The sequence below is a fragment of the Pantherophis guttatus genome, chromosome 6 (genome assembly GCF_059756535.1).
Source record: "Pantherophis guttatus breed Tessera chromosome 6, ASM5975653v1, whole genome shotgun sequence".
Taxonomy (NCBI): Eukaryota; Metazoa; Chordata; class Lepidosauria; order Squamata; family Colubridae; genus Pantherophis; species Pantherophis guttatus.
The window spans coordinates 7074375-7092835 of NC_142068.1; the positions used below are offsets into that span (position 1 = coordinate 7074375).

The 18461-nt window shown below is 43.3% G+C and overlaps 1 protein-coding gene across 1 annotated transcript; it reads right to left on the reverse strand.

The window, feature by feature from the left end:
- Positions 1-434: 434 nt before the first annotated feature.
- Positions 435-17083, reverse strand: LOC117657165 (cytochrome P450 2J2-like). The gene is made up of 9 exons (XM_060682884.2): positions 16428-17083; positions 14794-14956; positions 12249-12398; positions 11697-11857; positions 8212-8388; positions 6324-6465; positions 3814-4001; positions 1878-2019; positions 435-932 (listed from the first exon to the last, which is right to left on the reverse strand). The coding sequence occupies exons 1-9, from the start codon at positions 16596-16598 to the stop codon at positions 748-750; spliced, it is 1479 nt and encodes a 492-aa protein (XP_060538867.2). The 5' UTR covers positions 16599-17083; the 3' UTR covers positions 435-747.
- Between the last annotated feature and the right edge of the window lie 1378 nt (positions 17084-18461).

An 18461-nucleotide genomic window follows, 5' to 3' on the forward strand; every position in this document is an offset into this window, starting at 1 on the left:
TTGCCCCTTCATTTCATTCACCTCATTTACCTGATAAGTAGACCTGGCCTGGGTTTAGATTGCTGTTCTTAAATGCCAGATCAGCCTGAACGAGGCTGCGTGAAAAGGAAGATTCAAGGACTAAATGGAAAGTAATGAGTTTATTGTCAGCATTCCAGAAAAAAAACCCAACTTCAAGTAAAGACGCGGAAGCAAGCATTTTTCAAAGTTCTATTTACTAGAATAGGTAAACTGGCACATCTGGAAAAACCCGAATCTGAGAGTTCCGGTTTTTCTCTCAGTAAATCAAAACCCCCAAAACCATCCCCTCACCCCTCAGTCGATCACATGCTCCAATCAACCGCCGTCCCATCTCGAGACATCACTCCGACCACTCCTTCTCCAGATGCAGGATCGGCCTGACCTTGACCGACAGGAAGAATGCTATTATGTCTACAAACAACCCCTTTACTAAATCCCCCCTCCTACTTTCCCACACATGAGAATGTGGCAGCATGGAAGCTTCCGGCCTAATATGGCTTCCAAAGCTGACATTTATTGGCATCCAAAAGAAAACTAAGCTAAAATGTAACATACTTACTTAGCATATCATTCAGATGTGACCTGCTGGTTGACATGGTTAGATAAGTTTATGAACCCAGCAATAGGCTTTAAAAGTTTTAAAGTACAATAAATGAAAGAAAAAGAATTAATTAAGTGAAGAGGCATATAGGAAACAGTTTAAACTGTTTGTGGTGTTTTTAAAGTTTAAGCCTGTGTGGGAATAGCACACAGTTTGTAAGGGTATGGGTGCATTGTTGTCTTTGTAACAGGTTCTTCATTGAGTTCTTTCACTCCTTCAGGCAACCGGAAGCTGAAGGCCCTCAACAGGCTGGTCAGAAGGATGAAGATCTCAAGTCTTGCCAGCTGCTGTCCAACACAGGCACGTAGACCTGTAGAGAAGACAAAGCATGGATGAAGCAGATAATAATCAGAGTGTACCCCATCAGCACGGAAATCTGAAACATTTGGTAACAGCCAAAATAGATTTCCATGCTGAATCCTTGTATCTTCCAGCAGATTCCATTCTTAGTGATGTTTTCTCCCATTTAACTCTGTTGATACCTATCAGAGGGGTGACTTTAACTCAGGTTGTACTACCATGTTTCCCCCAAAATAAGACATCCTCTGATAATAAGCCCAATCGGGCTTTTGAGCGCATGGCAACAAGGCCAAGCGCTTATTTCAGGGTTCAAAACAAATATAAGACAGGGTCTTATTTTTGGGAAAACACAGTAGATGGTGTACCATTTCAAAGGTAAAGCTATGCATCCATGAAAAACCTGATCTGGCATATTTTTCCAGAGATTGGCGTACAAGAGGGAAGTCACTTTCTCACCTTCTGTCCAGCAACGTCTTTTATGGTGCATCAGGCTACAGCTGGAGTAGAGGAAGGAGGTATGGACATAATCTATAGAAATTCCCTTTTCACTGAACACACACCTATTCTTCTTATTCTTTGCTTGCTCCATCTGGCTGTCTGGACGAATGTGATAATAATACTTATTAAAACAGCCTTTCCTCCTGTCCTCCTCAGAGTAATTGGACTGCATTTGACCATTTTTTGCCTAGGGACTTAAATATTCATGCTAATCTTGTCAGTTCCGGATTAGTTCAAGATGTCACGTTTACCATGGATCTGCCCCAACTACTAGAAGAAATAAGGATTCCTTGATTTCATACTCAGAGCATGAACACAACAACTCAGGTGATGTGGTGGTGGGAATCCGTAAATTGTAAGATGCCCAGAATCCCTTGCTAAGGAGATGCGTAGAATATAAATTTAATATAAAACTAAATGAAATAAGAAGTGAGCTGCTTTGGGCTCAAGGATTTACCTATTCCGAAGGGCAGAAACTCTTCCCGTTCAATGAACTTCCCATCCTTATCTAAAAAATGATTTGGATTGAATTCTTCAGGTGTCTCCCATTGCTCAGGATCAAGAAGAACAGAGCGCAAATCTGGGATGATAATGGTCCCCTGTTTTAAAAAAAAGACGATTAAAAAGAACAGTTTCATAAAGGAAAGAGGCAAAGAAGTTCAAACAATAATGATGAAACCCTTGCTCATAGTTTGCCTTTACAGATCCATGTTTGTTCGTTTCTCAGAGTAGTTTCTGAGAGCAGTGGCCGCTCAACAGCTTAGCTTCCTTTCTCTTACCTAACGTCACCTTGTCTCTTGAAGAAGGGGACAAAGAAACATGGCTATACATGACTACAGTTCTGGTCTCAAAGTCAGCCCCTAAACTCTTATCATCTTCCTAGGATGAAAATAAAATGTTTAAGGTTGTAATTTTAAAATCAGAGAGGTGTTTGGATTTAAACCCATAATTCATCCCTCAAAAGTTTTTACTATTCTTGAGAAGGGTGGAACTTCCCACGATACCAGTCACAAGCTCTCCATTCCTGTGCTGGCTTCTCCCTGTTAGTGGGCTCTGAACCAAAGCTGCCTTGTGGGGGCAGCGAAGCTAAGGAGGGGCGCCCTGTGAGGTTGCAGGAAAGAATGCAACTCTTCTGCCGAAATCCAGGGCTTTTCTTTTCTCCCTCTATGCCACGATGGGAAGAAGAGACAGCCTAAGATGGCTGCCACAAAGCTGGGATAGCAGATGTCCACATAAGCACAGTGCAGGAGTGGACATTGGTGAACAGTGTGTGAACTGGGTGAGAATAATTCTTTCTATTTCAAATTTTAACCCCAGAGAAATGGGGAGGAACTATTAACTTAGATCTATCTGATAAATGGTGAACAAGTACTTTGGAAAGTGATTAGCAATTGGAAGGAGGAGATTTAAAGAGAGAGGAAACTATTCTTTAAAAACACAGGCATTCTAAAATACTGGAACTATGGATTTAAAAAATCAGCATTGCTTTTTCACTTGAATTTGAAAATGCTGGAATTATTTATCTACAAAACCTATTCTGCTTTTAAAACTGTTTTACAATCAAATGAAGATTGACTAGTAAATTGAAATTTAAGTGCAGAGTGCCACCTGCTGACGAAAGGAAAAAATACAAATTTGGAAATACCTATGTGAAAGACAGTGTAAATATGATTTCTGGAGACCTAAATATGAAAACGAGGAAGCTATTTAATTATAGAGCTATTTGAATGTTATACTAGAAGATTGAATCTGTAAAGGGGACGCAAAGAGGCTTTTGATAACCTCTGAGATTGTTTACTTCTCTCTCTCTCTCTCTCTCTCTCTCTCTCTCTCTCTCTCACTCTCACTCTCACTCTCTCTCTCTCTCTCTCTCTCTCTCTCCTTTTTTTTTTTTTAGGTAGGTGACATGATTAGAAGTCAGAAAGCAAAGAAAGGAAAAGTCTTTTAATAAAGGGTGATATGATTAAAGCTAGAATAAGTGATAGAAATAAGAAAAGGGGGAATATCAATGTATACATTTTTATATAATAAAATGAAAGCAATAACAAGAGAAAAAGTGGAACAACTGAACAATGATAGATTGCAACCTAAGAGAAATGCATATTATTTACTAGAAATATATAAGTTGATTGAATGTAATAATTATGATTAACTTTATTAGTTTTATTTGTATTAGAATGTATGACACCAAGGTGCCACACTGTTCACGTATTGATTTGATACATTTATAAAAAATAAAAGATAAAAAACTTGGGGGGGAAGTTTTTGCTATTCTTGCTTATTCAGTTTTGCACGACTAATTGGCACTTCCTGAACAGAGACCTTCGAAGTGCCCTATTCTCTTTTTCCTTCCATGTTGGGCTACTGCAATGCATCCTGAACATATTTCCCACCTTTGGAATGTTATATCCCCTCAGCATCACATCCTTTGTGCTTTGCCTGGGAGCTCCATATAGAAAGGCATATTTTAAACGCTGCATTTCATGAATCACGGCATTGGTGTAGGGCACTTTCTTCCGATCCTGGTAGGAAATTGACCCCGAGGAACCAAACACATCTTCAATCTCTTTCTGGACTTTCTCTAGAAAACAATAACGGAAACAGAAACTTCATGTTCAGTATTGTGTTTTTTTATTCCTTTGTTTGTTTATTCATTCATTTCCGAATTTTAATCCTCAGAAGTATCAATCAATCCTTTATTATGGGCACAGACCAGAGTTAAAAATTAAAACTTTTAAAACAATTAAACATGACATAATAGTACATTTCAACTTATGGTGAGATCATCAAGAGGCTCACAGAATGCTGTTACCTACCCACCAAAGTGGTATCTATTTATCTACTCTCCTTTGATTGCTCTCAAACTGCTAGGTGGGCAGGAGCTGGAGCAAGTAATGGGAGCTCACCCTGTCATACAGTGCTCGGGTCTCGAACCTGGAGTTTTTATGAAATAGTTCTAATCTTTATTGGTTTATAATTATCCTCTGTAAGAAAAGAGCTCAAAGTTGTGGGAAAGAATAGTTAATTCAACAATATAGCTGATCAGGGCATTCAAGGCTCATGTGAATCCGAATAATGTTTGTGGGAAAGTACAATGTCATCTGTATACAATAAATTTGCAATATGCCTTTTTGCTGACTTTGGAGGGTGATCTAATCAATTCAATTTAGCCCCAAGTGGATTAATATATACATTAAACAACAGAGGACTAAAATACACCCCTGCCTCACTCCTCTCCGAGTTGGGATCCTGTTGGCATGGTGGCCTTGTGTCCTGAAGTGAACTCTGGATCTCGAGTTCTTATAAAAATTATGCATTAGCAGTAATAATTAATAGTGTCCTCAGTAATACTTTTAGGATGTAGAATAGTCTTTAGAGCATTAGATGATAATCCAAAAACATCTTTAATCTCCCTCTGCACTCTCTCTAGGAAAAAATTAAGGAAATACAAACTTAGTGAATGAAGACAAATGTATGTGTCCCAGGTTAATGTTGCAGAATCCAATCTGGGTCAGTCACAGAGCAGGGCTGGGCTGCTGGGGGTTCACAGGGGTTCGGGAGAACCTCTAGCTAAGATACTGTGCAGTTTGGAGAACCCCCCAAATGCCACTCCTGGCTGGCCCCGCCCACCCCATCCCTCCCAGGAGTCCCCATGCGGCCCATTTTGGATGCAGGTAAGTGCAGGCTCAAGGAGGGTGAGAAACGGGTCTACCGGAAGTTCAGGAAGGCCAGAAACAGGCCCATTTCCAGCCTCCAGAAGACCTCCAGAGCCTGGGGAGACCATTTTCGTCCTCCCAGAGGCTCAAGGAAAGCCTCCAGAGCCCGAGGAGGGCAAAAACGCCCCCCCCCACCGTGGTGCAGGAGGCCGACTAGGCCACACCAACCATGGCCACGCCCACCCAGCAACCAGGCAGAGAACCCCTTGTTAATTTTTTTTAATTGAAACGTTTTTTTAAAAAAATTACAAATGTTTTCCCATCCCCCCTCCCCTCTCCCTCCCCAGCCCTCCCTCCCTGAGTTTTTGGACTCATGCTGCAGTCCATTGTCAGGGAACTTCTCTCTACCAGAATGGAGACAATACACTTGCTAGAGAGAAATTCCCTGTGGATAGGCTCAGCATGAGTCCAAAGGCTCGGAAGAGTAAACCTCTGGTCCTGGTGACCCACCCAGATTGGATCCTGCTACAAATTTAGCTTTCAGTATTGTTTTTCACTTATTTATTTATTCGTACATTGGGATTTAGGCTAACCTTCCAATGAACCCCATCCTCCTTTTGAGGATCATGATGGAGTGCCATTTTAAGGTTACTGGAACAGTACTAGATCCAATCCAAACTGATTTAGAATATTGAGGTAAATTGATGATTTAATTCAAAGATTCCAATGACTCTCCTCAGACAAGTCAATCTCCTGATTTGAATCTCCTGATTTCCAATCAGTTTGGAAATCTGGTTAAATTTTAAGAAGCAATAAATAATTGTTTTGAAACTAATCTGGATCAATTTTTTTCAAAATTTATATGTTCATTATCATACTCTAATTTGGTCTTCTACATGCAATTTAGGCTGCAAATGAAAAACAAATCTAAAAACTTTGGTAGATTTCTGCAATTAAAATGTGCTCAATTGTTTTACATTGTACTGATTTCTAGTTTTTAGTTCCTCACACAATATTTTATTGATATCAGAGAAGGCTCTCTGTATGTACAATATATGCTTTCCTTTAATCTTACTAAGCTCATGTTCCCACTTTTAGGTTCAGGAATTCAAATAGGAAAATTACCATGAAGAATAGATTCAGTTCATCATTCAACAGCCCTTCATACTTTAATTACCTTCAAATAATTCTTCTGTGTTCTAGAACCTGAAACTGGCCCTTGTTCCCACAGCCCAGATTTCGCTCACCTTGGGTGTCGGGACGATTTGTCAGGAGGACCAGTGCCCACATCATAGTAGTATAGGTTGTGTCTGTTCCAGCACCAAAGAAATCAATAATACACCGAGCCAGGTTCTCTTCAGTGTAGGTAGAGTCGGGGTCATTTCTGCTCTGATGTTTAAAATGGGAAATGAAAATTAAAATAAATTCTATGTAGCTTTCCTGTGGTTATTTTTGTTTTTGGGGGTTCTCCTAGACTCACAATTCCTGCTCGAACAGGAGGTGGCAGCCATAGCTAGGAGAATCTTTGGGGCCTTTTCCTGGATCGTGAGGCCCGTGCAGTCACTCATACCCGGGTCATCTCTTGGTTGGATTACTGGAACATGCTCTATGTGGGGCTACCCTTGAAGAGTATTTGGAAGCGATAACAGGTATAGAATGCAGCGGTATGGACAGTCCCTGAGGCCACTCAGGTGGCCCATGTAACACCACTGTTGTATAAGTTGCACTGATTGCCAGTTTGCTTCCAGGTCCAATTCAAGGTGTTGGATCCAAGGTATCTAAAGAGACAACTCACCCCGATGAGATTTCCCTATTTATTTATTTATTTTATTTTATTTATTTGTCAAGCATGTATAAGATAGCAGATATAAGTATAAACATGATTATGAACATAGCAAATGGGTATGAATAAATGAGGACAGTAGGACAGAGAAGGTAGGTACACTGGTGCGTTATACACGCTCCTTACAGACCTCTTAGGAATGGGGTGATCTCAACAGTAGACAGTCTAAGGTTAAAGTTTTGGGGGTTTGGGGAAGAAACCACAGAGTCAGGTAGTGCATTCTAGGCATATTGACTACTCTGTTGCTGAATTCGTATTTTCTGCAATCGAGTTTGGAGCAGTTTACCTTAAGTTTGTATCTATTGTGTGCTGGTGTATTTTTGTGGTTGAAGCTGAAGTAGTCATTGACAGGTAGGACATTGTAGCAGATAATTTTGTGTACTACACTTAAGTCGGACCAAAGGCAACGTAGTTCTAAGTTGTCTAAGCCCAAAATTTCAAGTCCGGTGGCATAAGGTATTCTGTTGTGAGCAGAGGTTCCAGACAGATGAGCTGTATTCAAGGATTGGTCTAGCAAAGGTTTTATATTCCCTAGTTTGCAATACAATATTACCGGAGAAGAAGCTTTGCAAGATTAGGTTAACAACTCTTCATGCTTTTTTGGCAATGCTGTTACAGTGAACTCTGGCACTTAGATCATTAGAGATGATCTAATCATCCTATCCCACTCAATCCAGCAGAAGAAGCCCACTTCAGATCTCATCTGCCAAAAAAGTTCCGGGAGAAGAGCCTTTCCTGCTGCAGTCCCTGTCCTATGGAATATTTTTGTACGCAATGCTATACTGAGCACAAATTGATACATTACTTCTAAAAAATGATTTTGGTTCTTTTCCCCAAAAACATTGGAAAGGATGACCTTTTTTTCCTTGTTTTAAAATATTCTACATTTTTACTTATGGTGAAGGCTATGAAAGTATCTGTCCTTTCCCAATTTTTGCAGGGATTAAGTATGACGAACAATATAGTTCTCATTTCAAAGCATGGGATGATATATCAGTAGTGGATTGCAAAACCCATCACTACCGATTCACTTGTGCATGTGATGCTTCTGCACATGTGCAGAAGCGTCCAGCGTGGGTGGGTGGAGCCTCATGCTGTTGCCACTACCAGTTCGCCGATCCTGGTAGAACCGGTAGCAACCCACCACTGGGATATATTCACAATTGGAGCTGAATAAGAAAGAAAGAAAAATCCAAGATGAAGGAATATGTTATCAGTAGCTCTGCCTGTTTATTTGCAGCAAGGAATATAATAATTCCTTGCCTGTGTATTGAATTACAATAAATCCATACCTTCTCCATCTGAAGAAGATAGTAATCAATGAAATCTTGTGGCTCGTGCAGACAGAGGGATTCCTTGTGTTTCTCTATTTCCTGCTTTGCAAACGCAAGCATAATATCCACAGAAGCCAGGGTTTCCTTGTGAGGGCCTGGGAGGTACTTCATTAATTGTGGGCACAAATCATACACCTAACAGAAAAAAAGAAAAGTTATTTATTCCGTGCCATAACTAAAGCAGGGAAGGGTCAAACACATCATAAATCATGAGTCCCTGCATGCCTACAAGATAATGCCTTGAATGCCTTTCTTTACTCCTGCAAATTTCCCTAGGCCGTTAGTAGCTCAGATTCTCGTAGAGAGTTTAAGCTTGCAATAAAAATGTATACTCATTTGAACATTTGGATGTCCTGATTTCCTTGGCACTTGATAGTAAAATAGCGATGACTTATGGACTCAAGCTGTTGGAAGCTTGAGAGGGATATTCCAAGCTATTAGACTGAAATAGTCAAGCTATAGATTCATGGGAAAAGGGAATCTTGAATGCTATTCCATGATACTGCCCACACAGAGTTGCTTTTAGAATTTAGAATAGAATAGAGCTGGAAGGGACCTTGGAGGTCTTCTAGTCCAACCCCCTGCTTGTCTGCTTGTTTGTGTGAATAGAAAAGAAAGCCCTTCCACCAGAGGTGGCATTCAGCAGGTTCTGACCAGTTCCGGAGAACCGGTAGTGGAAATTTTGAGTAGTTCGGAGAACCGGTAAATACCACCTCTGACTGGCCCCGCCCACATCTATTGTTTGCCTTCTGAGTCCCAGCTGATTGGGAGGAATTGGGGATTTTGCAGTAATCTTCCCCTGGAATGGAGTGGGAATGGAGATTTTACAGTATCCTTCCTCTGCCATGCCTACCAGGCCACACCCACCAAGCCAGGCCCACAGAACCAGTAGTATAAAAAATTGAATCCCACCACTTGCCCCCTCTCTTCCTCCCTGCCTACTCTTCCGAGGCCCGAGGGGCCAGGACTGCCTTGCCCTACCCCCCACCCACCCACCCCCAGTCATTCCTCCTGGGCCATAGGACTGCACCATCCCCCTCCATCGGCCCCCTTTGTTGGCCCTGGCTCATTTTCCTCCTCTTCCTCAGACCTGGACTCTGACAGGGCCATGACAATATGTCTGCAGCATCATCCTAAGCTCATCCAGCCATCCTATGGATGCTTGGCAACTGGCTTCCATTTATGACTGGTTTCAGCTTCCTGCAGTCACATGATTTCACTTTACAACTTGCCATATGCTAAACAAACAAACAAACTTTACAACTTTGCCATTTTTGAGCAAAAAACATCCATCAGATAAGCTGGATTCAGACCTACAAACACGTGCTTCACTTAATAACTATGCTTTCTTAACCATTTTAAAAATGGTTGTAATATCAAGTTTACAACCTCAGTGACTTATGATCAAAATTCCAGGCTCACTTGTGTTTGTAAGTCAAAGACTATGTCAGGGTTCCAAGTAGTACACCCATAGCAAACAGAACTCCGAGGCAAGCAGTTTCCTCAAAGAACAGGTTTATTGCAGATATCATATTGGCACAAGCTGGTGAAAACCGATTCTAAAGGTTCCCATGGTATTCACCTAATTAAAAGTAAATATTTTCCCCTTTTTCCCAACCAATCAGTTGCATAGTCCAATCAAGGTGATGTCAAGGGACCTTTGCACAGGTTCGCCTGGTGCACCAATTGCAACCCTACTTGGATCGGGAGGCTCTCCTCATGGTCACTCATGCCCTTGTCACCTCACAGTTAGATTATTGCAACGCGCTCTACATGGGGCTACCCTTGAAAAGTATGCGGAGACTAAAGTTGGTCCAGAACGCAGCCGCGCGAGTTGTCGTGGGTACACCTAGGTACACCCACATTATGAGTGCACTGGCTCCCTATTGGTCTCCGGTCACAATTCAAGGTGTTGGTTATTACCTTTAAAGCCCTACATGGCTCAGGGCCAGGTTATCTTCGAGACCGCCTTCTACCGCATAGCTCCCAGCAACCGGTAAGATCCCACAGAGTTGGTCTCCTCCGGTCCCATCAGCTAAACAATGCTGGCTGGTGGGCCCATGGGGGAGGGCCTTCTCTGTGGCTGCCCCAGCTCTCTGGAACCAGTTACCTCCTGAGGTCCGGACCATCCCCACTCTATTGGCCTTCCGAAAAGTGGTGAAGACCTGGCTTTTCTGGCAGGCCTGGGGCCGTTGACCTCGCTCTTGCGATCCGGCGAGATCTGGCCATGAATGGTGTGAATGAGTTTTAATGTTTTTAGTTTAGTTTAGTTTAGTTTAGTTTAGTTTAGTTTAGTTTAGTTTAGTTTAGTTTAGTTTAGTTTAGTTTATTAAATTTTATACTGCCCTTCTCCCAAAGGGACTCAGGGCGGTGTACAGCCAAGATAAAACCAACAATACAAAAGTTAAAAACAATTTAAAATTATTAAATAGTTTGGCCGATCGTCTAAAACAGTGGTCCCCAATCCCCGGTCCGCGGACCGGTGCCGGGCCGTGGAGTACCTGGCACCGGGCCGCGCAGCGGCCGGGGGACAGGAACGCTTCAGCGCAAAGGCTCCTGGGCCGTGCGCAATGGGCCTGCGCAAAGGCTCCTGGGCCGTGCGCAATGGGCCTGCGCAAAGGCTCCTGGGCCGTGCGCAATGGGCCTGCGCAAAGGCTCCTGGGCCGTGCGCAATGGGCCTGCGCAAAGGCTCCTGGGCCGTGGCCCCACCCCTGCGCGCGCTCAGCGGGCTGCGGCGATAAAAAGGTTGGGGACCACTGGTCTAAAATACAGTAACCCATTAAAATAATATTTTAGGCCAGCCCTGCTTGATGGAATAATAGCATTTTAAGGGCACGGCAGAAAGTACGGAGGTCGGAAATCCAACGAATCTCCGGGGGACAGCTCGTTCCAGAGGGCAGGTGCCCCCAGAGAGAAGGCTCTCCCCCTAGGGGTCACCAGTCGACACTGTCTAACTGACGGCACCCTGAGGAGACCCTCTCTGTGGGAGCGTACTGGTCGGTGGGAGGCTATCGGACGTTTTTAATTTTTAAATGTTTTTTATAATGATTTTAAATGTATTGTGAGCTGCCCTGAGTCTTTGGAGATGGGCGGCATATAAATTGAATTAATAAATAATAATAAATAAATAAAGATACCAGCCAAGAAACTGGGAAGCAGTAGGTTCTAGTGCTAATCAGGCCCTAAATCGACTAAGTGATCTTGAGTCAAAATTTAGGAAGTGGCCAATGCTAAACCACTTCCAAAATCTTGACAAGAAATCTGTGGAAACTTGTCCAGGGTCTCACCAAGAGTCAAGACTCACTCGAGGACACGGACACGAACACACACACACACACACACACACATGAAAAAAGAAACTTCCTCTATGCTGTCCATACTAGGGTTCTGTGAAAATACTGGTGGAAACATAGTTTGTTTCCTTAGTAGAAAACATGACTCACCACATTTAAAGTGTCACCAAGGAATTTCACAATAATTGTAAGGGCTTGAACCAGCTTCTGGAAGTTTTCATCTTCAAGATCAAACGGACGTCCAAAGCTCAAAGCACATATGACATTAGAAATTGCATTTTGTACTGAAAATGAAGGGTCAAATGGCTGCCCTGCAATGAAAGATATTTCATAATGAATTAGATAAAGTGGGGAGGAGCCCAAACTGAGTAATCAGTAATGAGAAGAAAAGGAAACTTTGAAAGGATCCCATCTAAATGTATCAGGCAGTAAAAACAAACTTCAGGAGATTTGTATTTTCAAACTTGCAAGACTCTGTTAGTATAGCCTTCCAATAAAGTAGAATTAGTTCATCTTGTCATATCCCTTGTCTCATCAATTTGGGAGACTGGCAGGGGGTGAAGGAAGAGAAATGGGAACTGTCTTGTTTTTTTTAAAAAAAAAAAACCACACAAATTGAATGCATCTATTTTTATTTAAAATACTCAGAATGGAAAAGATTTTGGCAGATGGGGATTTGAGTTGTTACCCTAAATGACATACCTTTTGTTTGTCTAAAGATCTCCACCAATGTCTGAGCCACGTTTTCTACCTGATGCTCGATGCTTTTCTTCCCCAGGCCCAGCTTCCGCAGAGTAGTGATGCTAATATGTCGCTGCTGTTTCCAGAGGTGGCCATTGGTGAAAATAATTCCTGAAGGCATCAGCAGACAGTGTTAAATGATTCCTGATTACCTTTGTGTTTAAAAAAAACAGTGATGTCCAGTTCTTGCCAAACATCTTTCTGAATTTCAGGTGGGAATACCAAAACCTCGTGACATGTTGACATTTTTGTAAAATTCTGGACATGTTATTTTTTCTTTACAAAATATTTATTTATTTTGGGATTCACATGGACACTAGGAGACATAAGTGCTGTGGTGACCGCAGTTGCAGTGCTTGCCAACCTCTGTCATATATGATGGACATCAAAACCTTCTAAGATGGTGTAATTATTCATGTACAAGAACTTCTGTTATAGGCACCAGAGACAGGATCTTCTCAGGGATTGCAGAAGGTCCATCCGCACCTTCTTCCCACAACAGTGAAACCAACCACCAAAATAGGCAAATGGCTTTTTTATTCGTCTAGGCCAGGGGTGGGCAATTGTGGCTCTTTTACAACCTGTGGACTTCAACTCCCAGACAGCCAAGCTGTCTCAGGAATTCTGGGAGTTGAAGTCCACAGGTTGTAAAAGAGCCACAATTGCCTACCCCTGGCCTAGTTTAATCAAGTTCCTATTGCATTTATGTGCCAAAGATTGACTAAAATATTTTAACTTGCTTTTATGGGCTTTAGTTTCAGTAGTCCGGTAACCCAACCAAAAAACAAAGTAACCGCTGATGACAATGTCCTCCATTTCCAGATCATGCACCATTTCTTCTGAGGTAAACATTAAGTCTATTATATAACTGCCAATTGGGTGAGATAACCAGGGGGAAACTCATGGTTGCCATAGGGATTATAATTCCTAAGCAACATTGGACCCATCTACAGCTTTTTGTACTTCAAACTACAAAACCTAACCCTTACGTTGCCCAGTAAAATGTGCTCAAATCATTTATTCATCGTCCATGATATCATGTCTGGAGGTCATCTCTAATATCTGCCACCAATTATTGTTGTCAACAGCCTGAGACCAAGGCTACTAGAAATCCAACCTCTATGACTCATGAAATACTTATCAGGTAATGGGGAACTGCACCAACTGCTGGTAAATTATTCTGTCCTGGCCAGCTCTAATCATCATTTTCCACCCCACAGCTTGACAAACATATGCAAGAAGCCAGTCTGTCAGCATTCCAGAAAACTCCCCAACTCCAAGCAAAGACTCTGAAACAAGCATTTTCAAAGTTCTATTTACTAGAATAGGTAAACTGGCACAAATGGGAAAACCCGAATCTGAGAGTTCCGGTTTTTCCCTCAGTAAATCAATACCCTCAAAACCATCTCCTCAGACCTCAGTCGATCACATGCTTCCAACCTAATATGGCTTCCAAAGCTGACACAGTCCTCACCGGCGCCCAGCTTCACCAACAGTGGGCTTGCAAAGGGCAATTTGTGAGCTGCTGCCTGCATCAAGCTAGACTGGAGAGGTAGAGCATGAGCAAGGGAGGGAGCGCTGAGGAGACGGCAGGTGGAGCCAAGCAAAGGGATGAGCGACAGCCCTCCACAGCATGCCGTAGCCCATGCACTTTCCCTCAGCCCCCTTCTTTCAGAGGGCTACTATCCGCTCGGCTCAGCACCCCTCCTGCTTCTCCGCCTCTCCTCTCACGCCATTAGCCAACCAATTCCAGGCATTTCCCACCCAAACGGCCTGCCATGTTTGCAGTGGGGCGAGGTGTTTGGGGAAGTCAGCAGGGGAATGGGGTTGGTTGGCAGAGGAGCCAGTTTCGAGGCACTGGTTTTTGCGGGGTGGAGAGTCTCCCCCTAGTTATACAGGCAGAGGCGCGCTTCCCATTTCGGTAGTCCCCCATAGGGGGAAAGAATGTGGCTTGGGCCGGGCTGCTGGGCTAGCCTCTGTACCCAGGATGGACCTGCTATGCCACCTGCTACACTGTATACACCGGCAACGGATGGTGTGTACAAAATGAGAGGCTTTGCCTCTCCTGGGCAGTAAAGCAGCATCTCTCATTAGTACCGGCGCTTCAGTGCCTTGCTGGCAGGGACCTTTTCCTCTTTCTTTCTTTCTTCCCGCTCCCACCCCCCACATCCACCGGAGACCCCTGGATTCCCTCCCCAACCCCCCTGGCTCATACAGGCACTACCCACATGAGTGATATCAAATTGGCCACACCCACCCAGTCACATGACCACCCAGCCACAACCACACAGCCAGTCTTAGGGCAGAGAACTGGTTTCTTTTGCTTGTCTCATGCCAGTAAATCATTTTGTTTACTATGTCTTTTTCTTCTTATGCTGTGCATAATATTACGACAAATGGGAAGAATTTGATGGTTAATAATAATAAATAATGGTAAATAATAATAATAATAATAATAACAACAACAACAACAACAACAACAACAACAACAATTATTTGGACTTACCCTTTCCTTTCATAAAATCATACAAGAAAGCAGTCTCTACTCGAACTGAGAATTCTTCTAGGAAGCTGGTCATTCCTTCTTTCACAGCTTTGAATCCAGAGAGAACTATCATAAGTTGTCGCCCGTACCACAAGGAGTAAATATTTCCATATCGTTTTACAGGCTGTCGAGTCAATCAAAGATGAGACGTGTTATAACCAAATGCACGGATTATTCCCATTTAATGCTAGATGCCATCTATGGGTGTTCTTAAATCCTGAATTCTAAGATAGTTCACCATATGCAATTCTCTCTTTAGAATTCTTTTTTCTCTCTCTAAGATTCCTGCCCAGAATTTCTTTCTGATTTTCTGAATTATTTTTCTAAGAAAACACATCCTTCTATTTATTTTTTTTATAACTAACCAAGGAGAAAAACAACTAGAAATAAGGACTAATTTCCTAACAATGAGAACAATCAACCAGTGGAACAATTTACCTCCAGAGGCTGTGAATGCTCCAACACTATAGTGCAGTGTTTCTCAACCTTGGTAGCTTAAAGATGGGTGGACTTCAACTCCCAGAATCTCCCAGCCAGTGCTGGTCCACCCATCTTCAAGCTACCAAGGTTGAGAAACAATGCTATAGTGGAATCCAGGCAAAGGATACAATTTTCTTTCCTAGGCAAAAGTATGTTACAGTGCTAAGAGAACATGGAGCTGGAGAACATGCCGGAAGCGGAGATGCAATTAAATTAGACTTTAGAAGTACCAATATCTAGGTCAGTAATGGCTAACCTTTTCCAGACTGAGTGTCCAAAGCTCGCACGCACACGCACAAATGCGCACACACGTGTCCGAACACCCAAAATGCAATGTGTGCATGGCCCCCATGCATGTGCGAACAATCCCCACGCATGCACACATGGGGCCCTTACACACATGCCCTGCCCCACGTATGCACAGCAGAGACCCGAAGGCCAGATGGCTAGTGGGAGGCACGTGCGCATTCATGGTGGAGCTGAACTGGGGTGACGGCTCGCGTGCCCACAGAGCAGGCACTGCTTGCCACCTCTGGCACACGTGCCATAGGTTCACCATCACGGATCTAGGTCATACTATACCACATACAAAGCAGATATATAAGTGTCTGTTAAGAGAAAACTGTTCTATTCCTGTCTTCTCCAACCAGCTACACGAGTCCTTATCTAATGTATCTAAAATAGAAATTACTCTTCAGAACACAAACCCAGAACATTTTTAAAATTATGATACAACTGCAGAATTAGTGGGGCCATTTATAAGGTTATACTTATTGCCCACCATAGGAACATAGAACAAAGCATGCTTCAACAGAAGCATGTCTAGCTTCATTTGAACAAAATGAAGGGGAACCCCCCCCCCCTCTCAAAAAGTGGTTCCATTATCAAATATTTATGGGTAAGATGGAACTAGAAACTGCCTTCTAAAAATTCAGTCCCATTGTTTCACATTGTTCTCAGTGAAGCAGTTATAAACAAGTCTTACCTGTATATTGTGGCATGATAACTTATACATGATAACTTACCTGTATATTGTGGCATGATAATTTTGGTATAAAGAAAACAATTGAGAAATTGAACAATTATCTTGCATACTACTAGTTAGAATTAAATACCTTACGGAAGTAATCTTCACGGAGCCAAAGCCCAGTTGCCAATAAGGTCCCAAGGAGTGGCAGAGCCAAAGGACCAGGAGGCAAATGTCTTCGAGTCCAGCGTTGTTTCAGGAAGAAGAGAACCAACAGAACAAGCAGCAAAAACAACAAAATTATTCCTGTCACCATCATTATTCTGCTAGTTGTTTTTCTTTGATGCTCACTACTACCGTAGATCTGGAGGCAGTTGTATCCTTTTGTCTGATGCTTTTTCCTCTTCCTCCTGTTTTATGTATTCATCAATGGGAATGAATAGCAAGTTATGTCAACAAGTTATATTAATCCACATGAATGAGGTTCCCTCTGACCCTGCGTCACTCAAATAATAAAGAGATGTCTTCTAAAAAAAAGAAGAACTAGGACTGTATAATCCAATAGGTTCCTAAAATAACACTATGCCAGCATTATTTGGAAATCATGATGAAAATCATGGTGTTTCATACATCCATGAAATATACAGAAAAAACTTGTTGTGCCGCAGAGATGTTATCTAGTCCAGGATTATGTCTCATCCTTGCAAGGGCTGTATCACAACATTATCATGATATTTTAAAAAAACTCACTCAACTTTGCTTACAAATAAGGGAACGTCTTCACGAAGGCCTCCTACTGTTGAGCCCCATCTCTGGTGCTATGCAGCCATTTCCAACTAAAACAAGTGTAACCACCATGCTAATAAGGAAGGGCTGTTGTAATAGATTCTGCAGCAGATGTTCTTGATAGAAAGGTGTTCTAAATTCAAGCAGCAAATTATAGGTTGAGAGCTGTGTTTTGAAATACCTCCTTAAAAATGATGTCAACAACAGTACTGATGAGAGCCATTCCATCAGTACTGTGGGTGGGAGGGGCAGATATGGTGGGAGCAGGGGGCCATATCCTGTTGCAGGAGTGCGCCCTCGCTGTCTTCGAGTGGTGGTGCGCTCCGGCCCCCAATGCTCTTCTCGTTCCCCGGGTTGCACAGATCCTCAGGGCCCGGGCCTTCGACTGATGTTATGCAACGCCAGGTCCGTGGTAAATAAAGCCCCCCTCATTTGTGATCTTGTTCAGGAGGGGGAAGCGGACCTGGTGGGTATTACGGAGACCTGGCTGGGCCAGGAGGGGGGGGTGCCTCTTGTTGAAATGTGCCCACCTGGTTTCCGTGCATTTCGTCAGCCGAGGTCACAGGGTAGGGGTGGGGGGGTGGCGGTTATTATAAAAGAAGGTCTTGGTCCGAGGGAGGCCACTGTTCCTCAGATTGCCAGATGTGAGTCCCTCCTTGTGAAGTGGGGTCATGGGGTACAGATGGGCTTGCTGATCATGTACCTGGCTCCCTGCCACGTGGCGGCGGCCCTGCCCAAACTGCTCAACGTTATAGCCGAGGTGGTGGTTGACACCCCCAGGTTTATGGTCATGGGGGATTTTAATCTGCCATCCGTCAGTGAAACATTTGAGGCAGCTCAGGAATTCATGCTTCCATGACAGCTATGGACCTGACCCAGTTCATGGCCCTACTCACATGGGGGGAAACACTCTGGACTTGGTTTTTGTCTCTGGTCAGTGGCTGAGTGATCTTGATATAGGGGATATAGTGATTGAGCCCTTGTCATGATCGGATCACTCTCTCCTTCGCTTTGACCTTTGAACTGCTACACCCCGCCGCAGGGAGGGCGGATCAGGCGAACCTGATAGAAAGTCCACCTGGCCATAGCCGTCAGATGTTCTTCTAAAGAGCCATGTATCCAGGAGGACACCCAAGTTGCGAGCTCTCTCCGTGGGGGCCAACGACTCATCCCCAATAGTCAGTGATGGCACCAACTGGCTATATCGGGACATCGGAAACCACAGCCACTCGGTCTTGGACGGGTTGAGCCTGAGTCTGTTCCTCCCCATCCAGATCTGCACAGCCTCCAGGCACCAGGACATCACTTCAAGGGCATCATTGGGGTGGCCCGGAATGGAGATGTACAGCTGAGTGTCATCAGCGTACTGGTGGTACTTCATCCCAAAACCATGGAT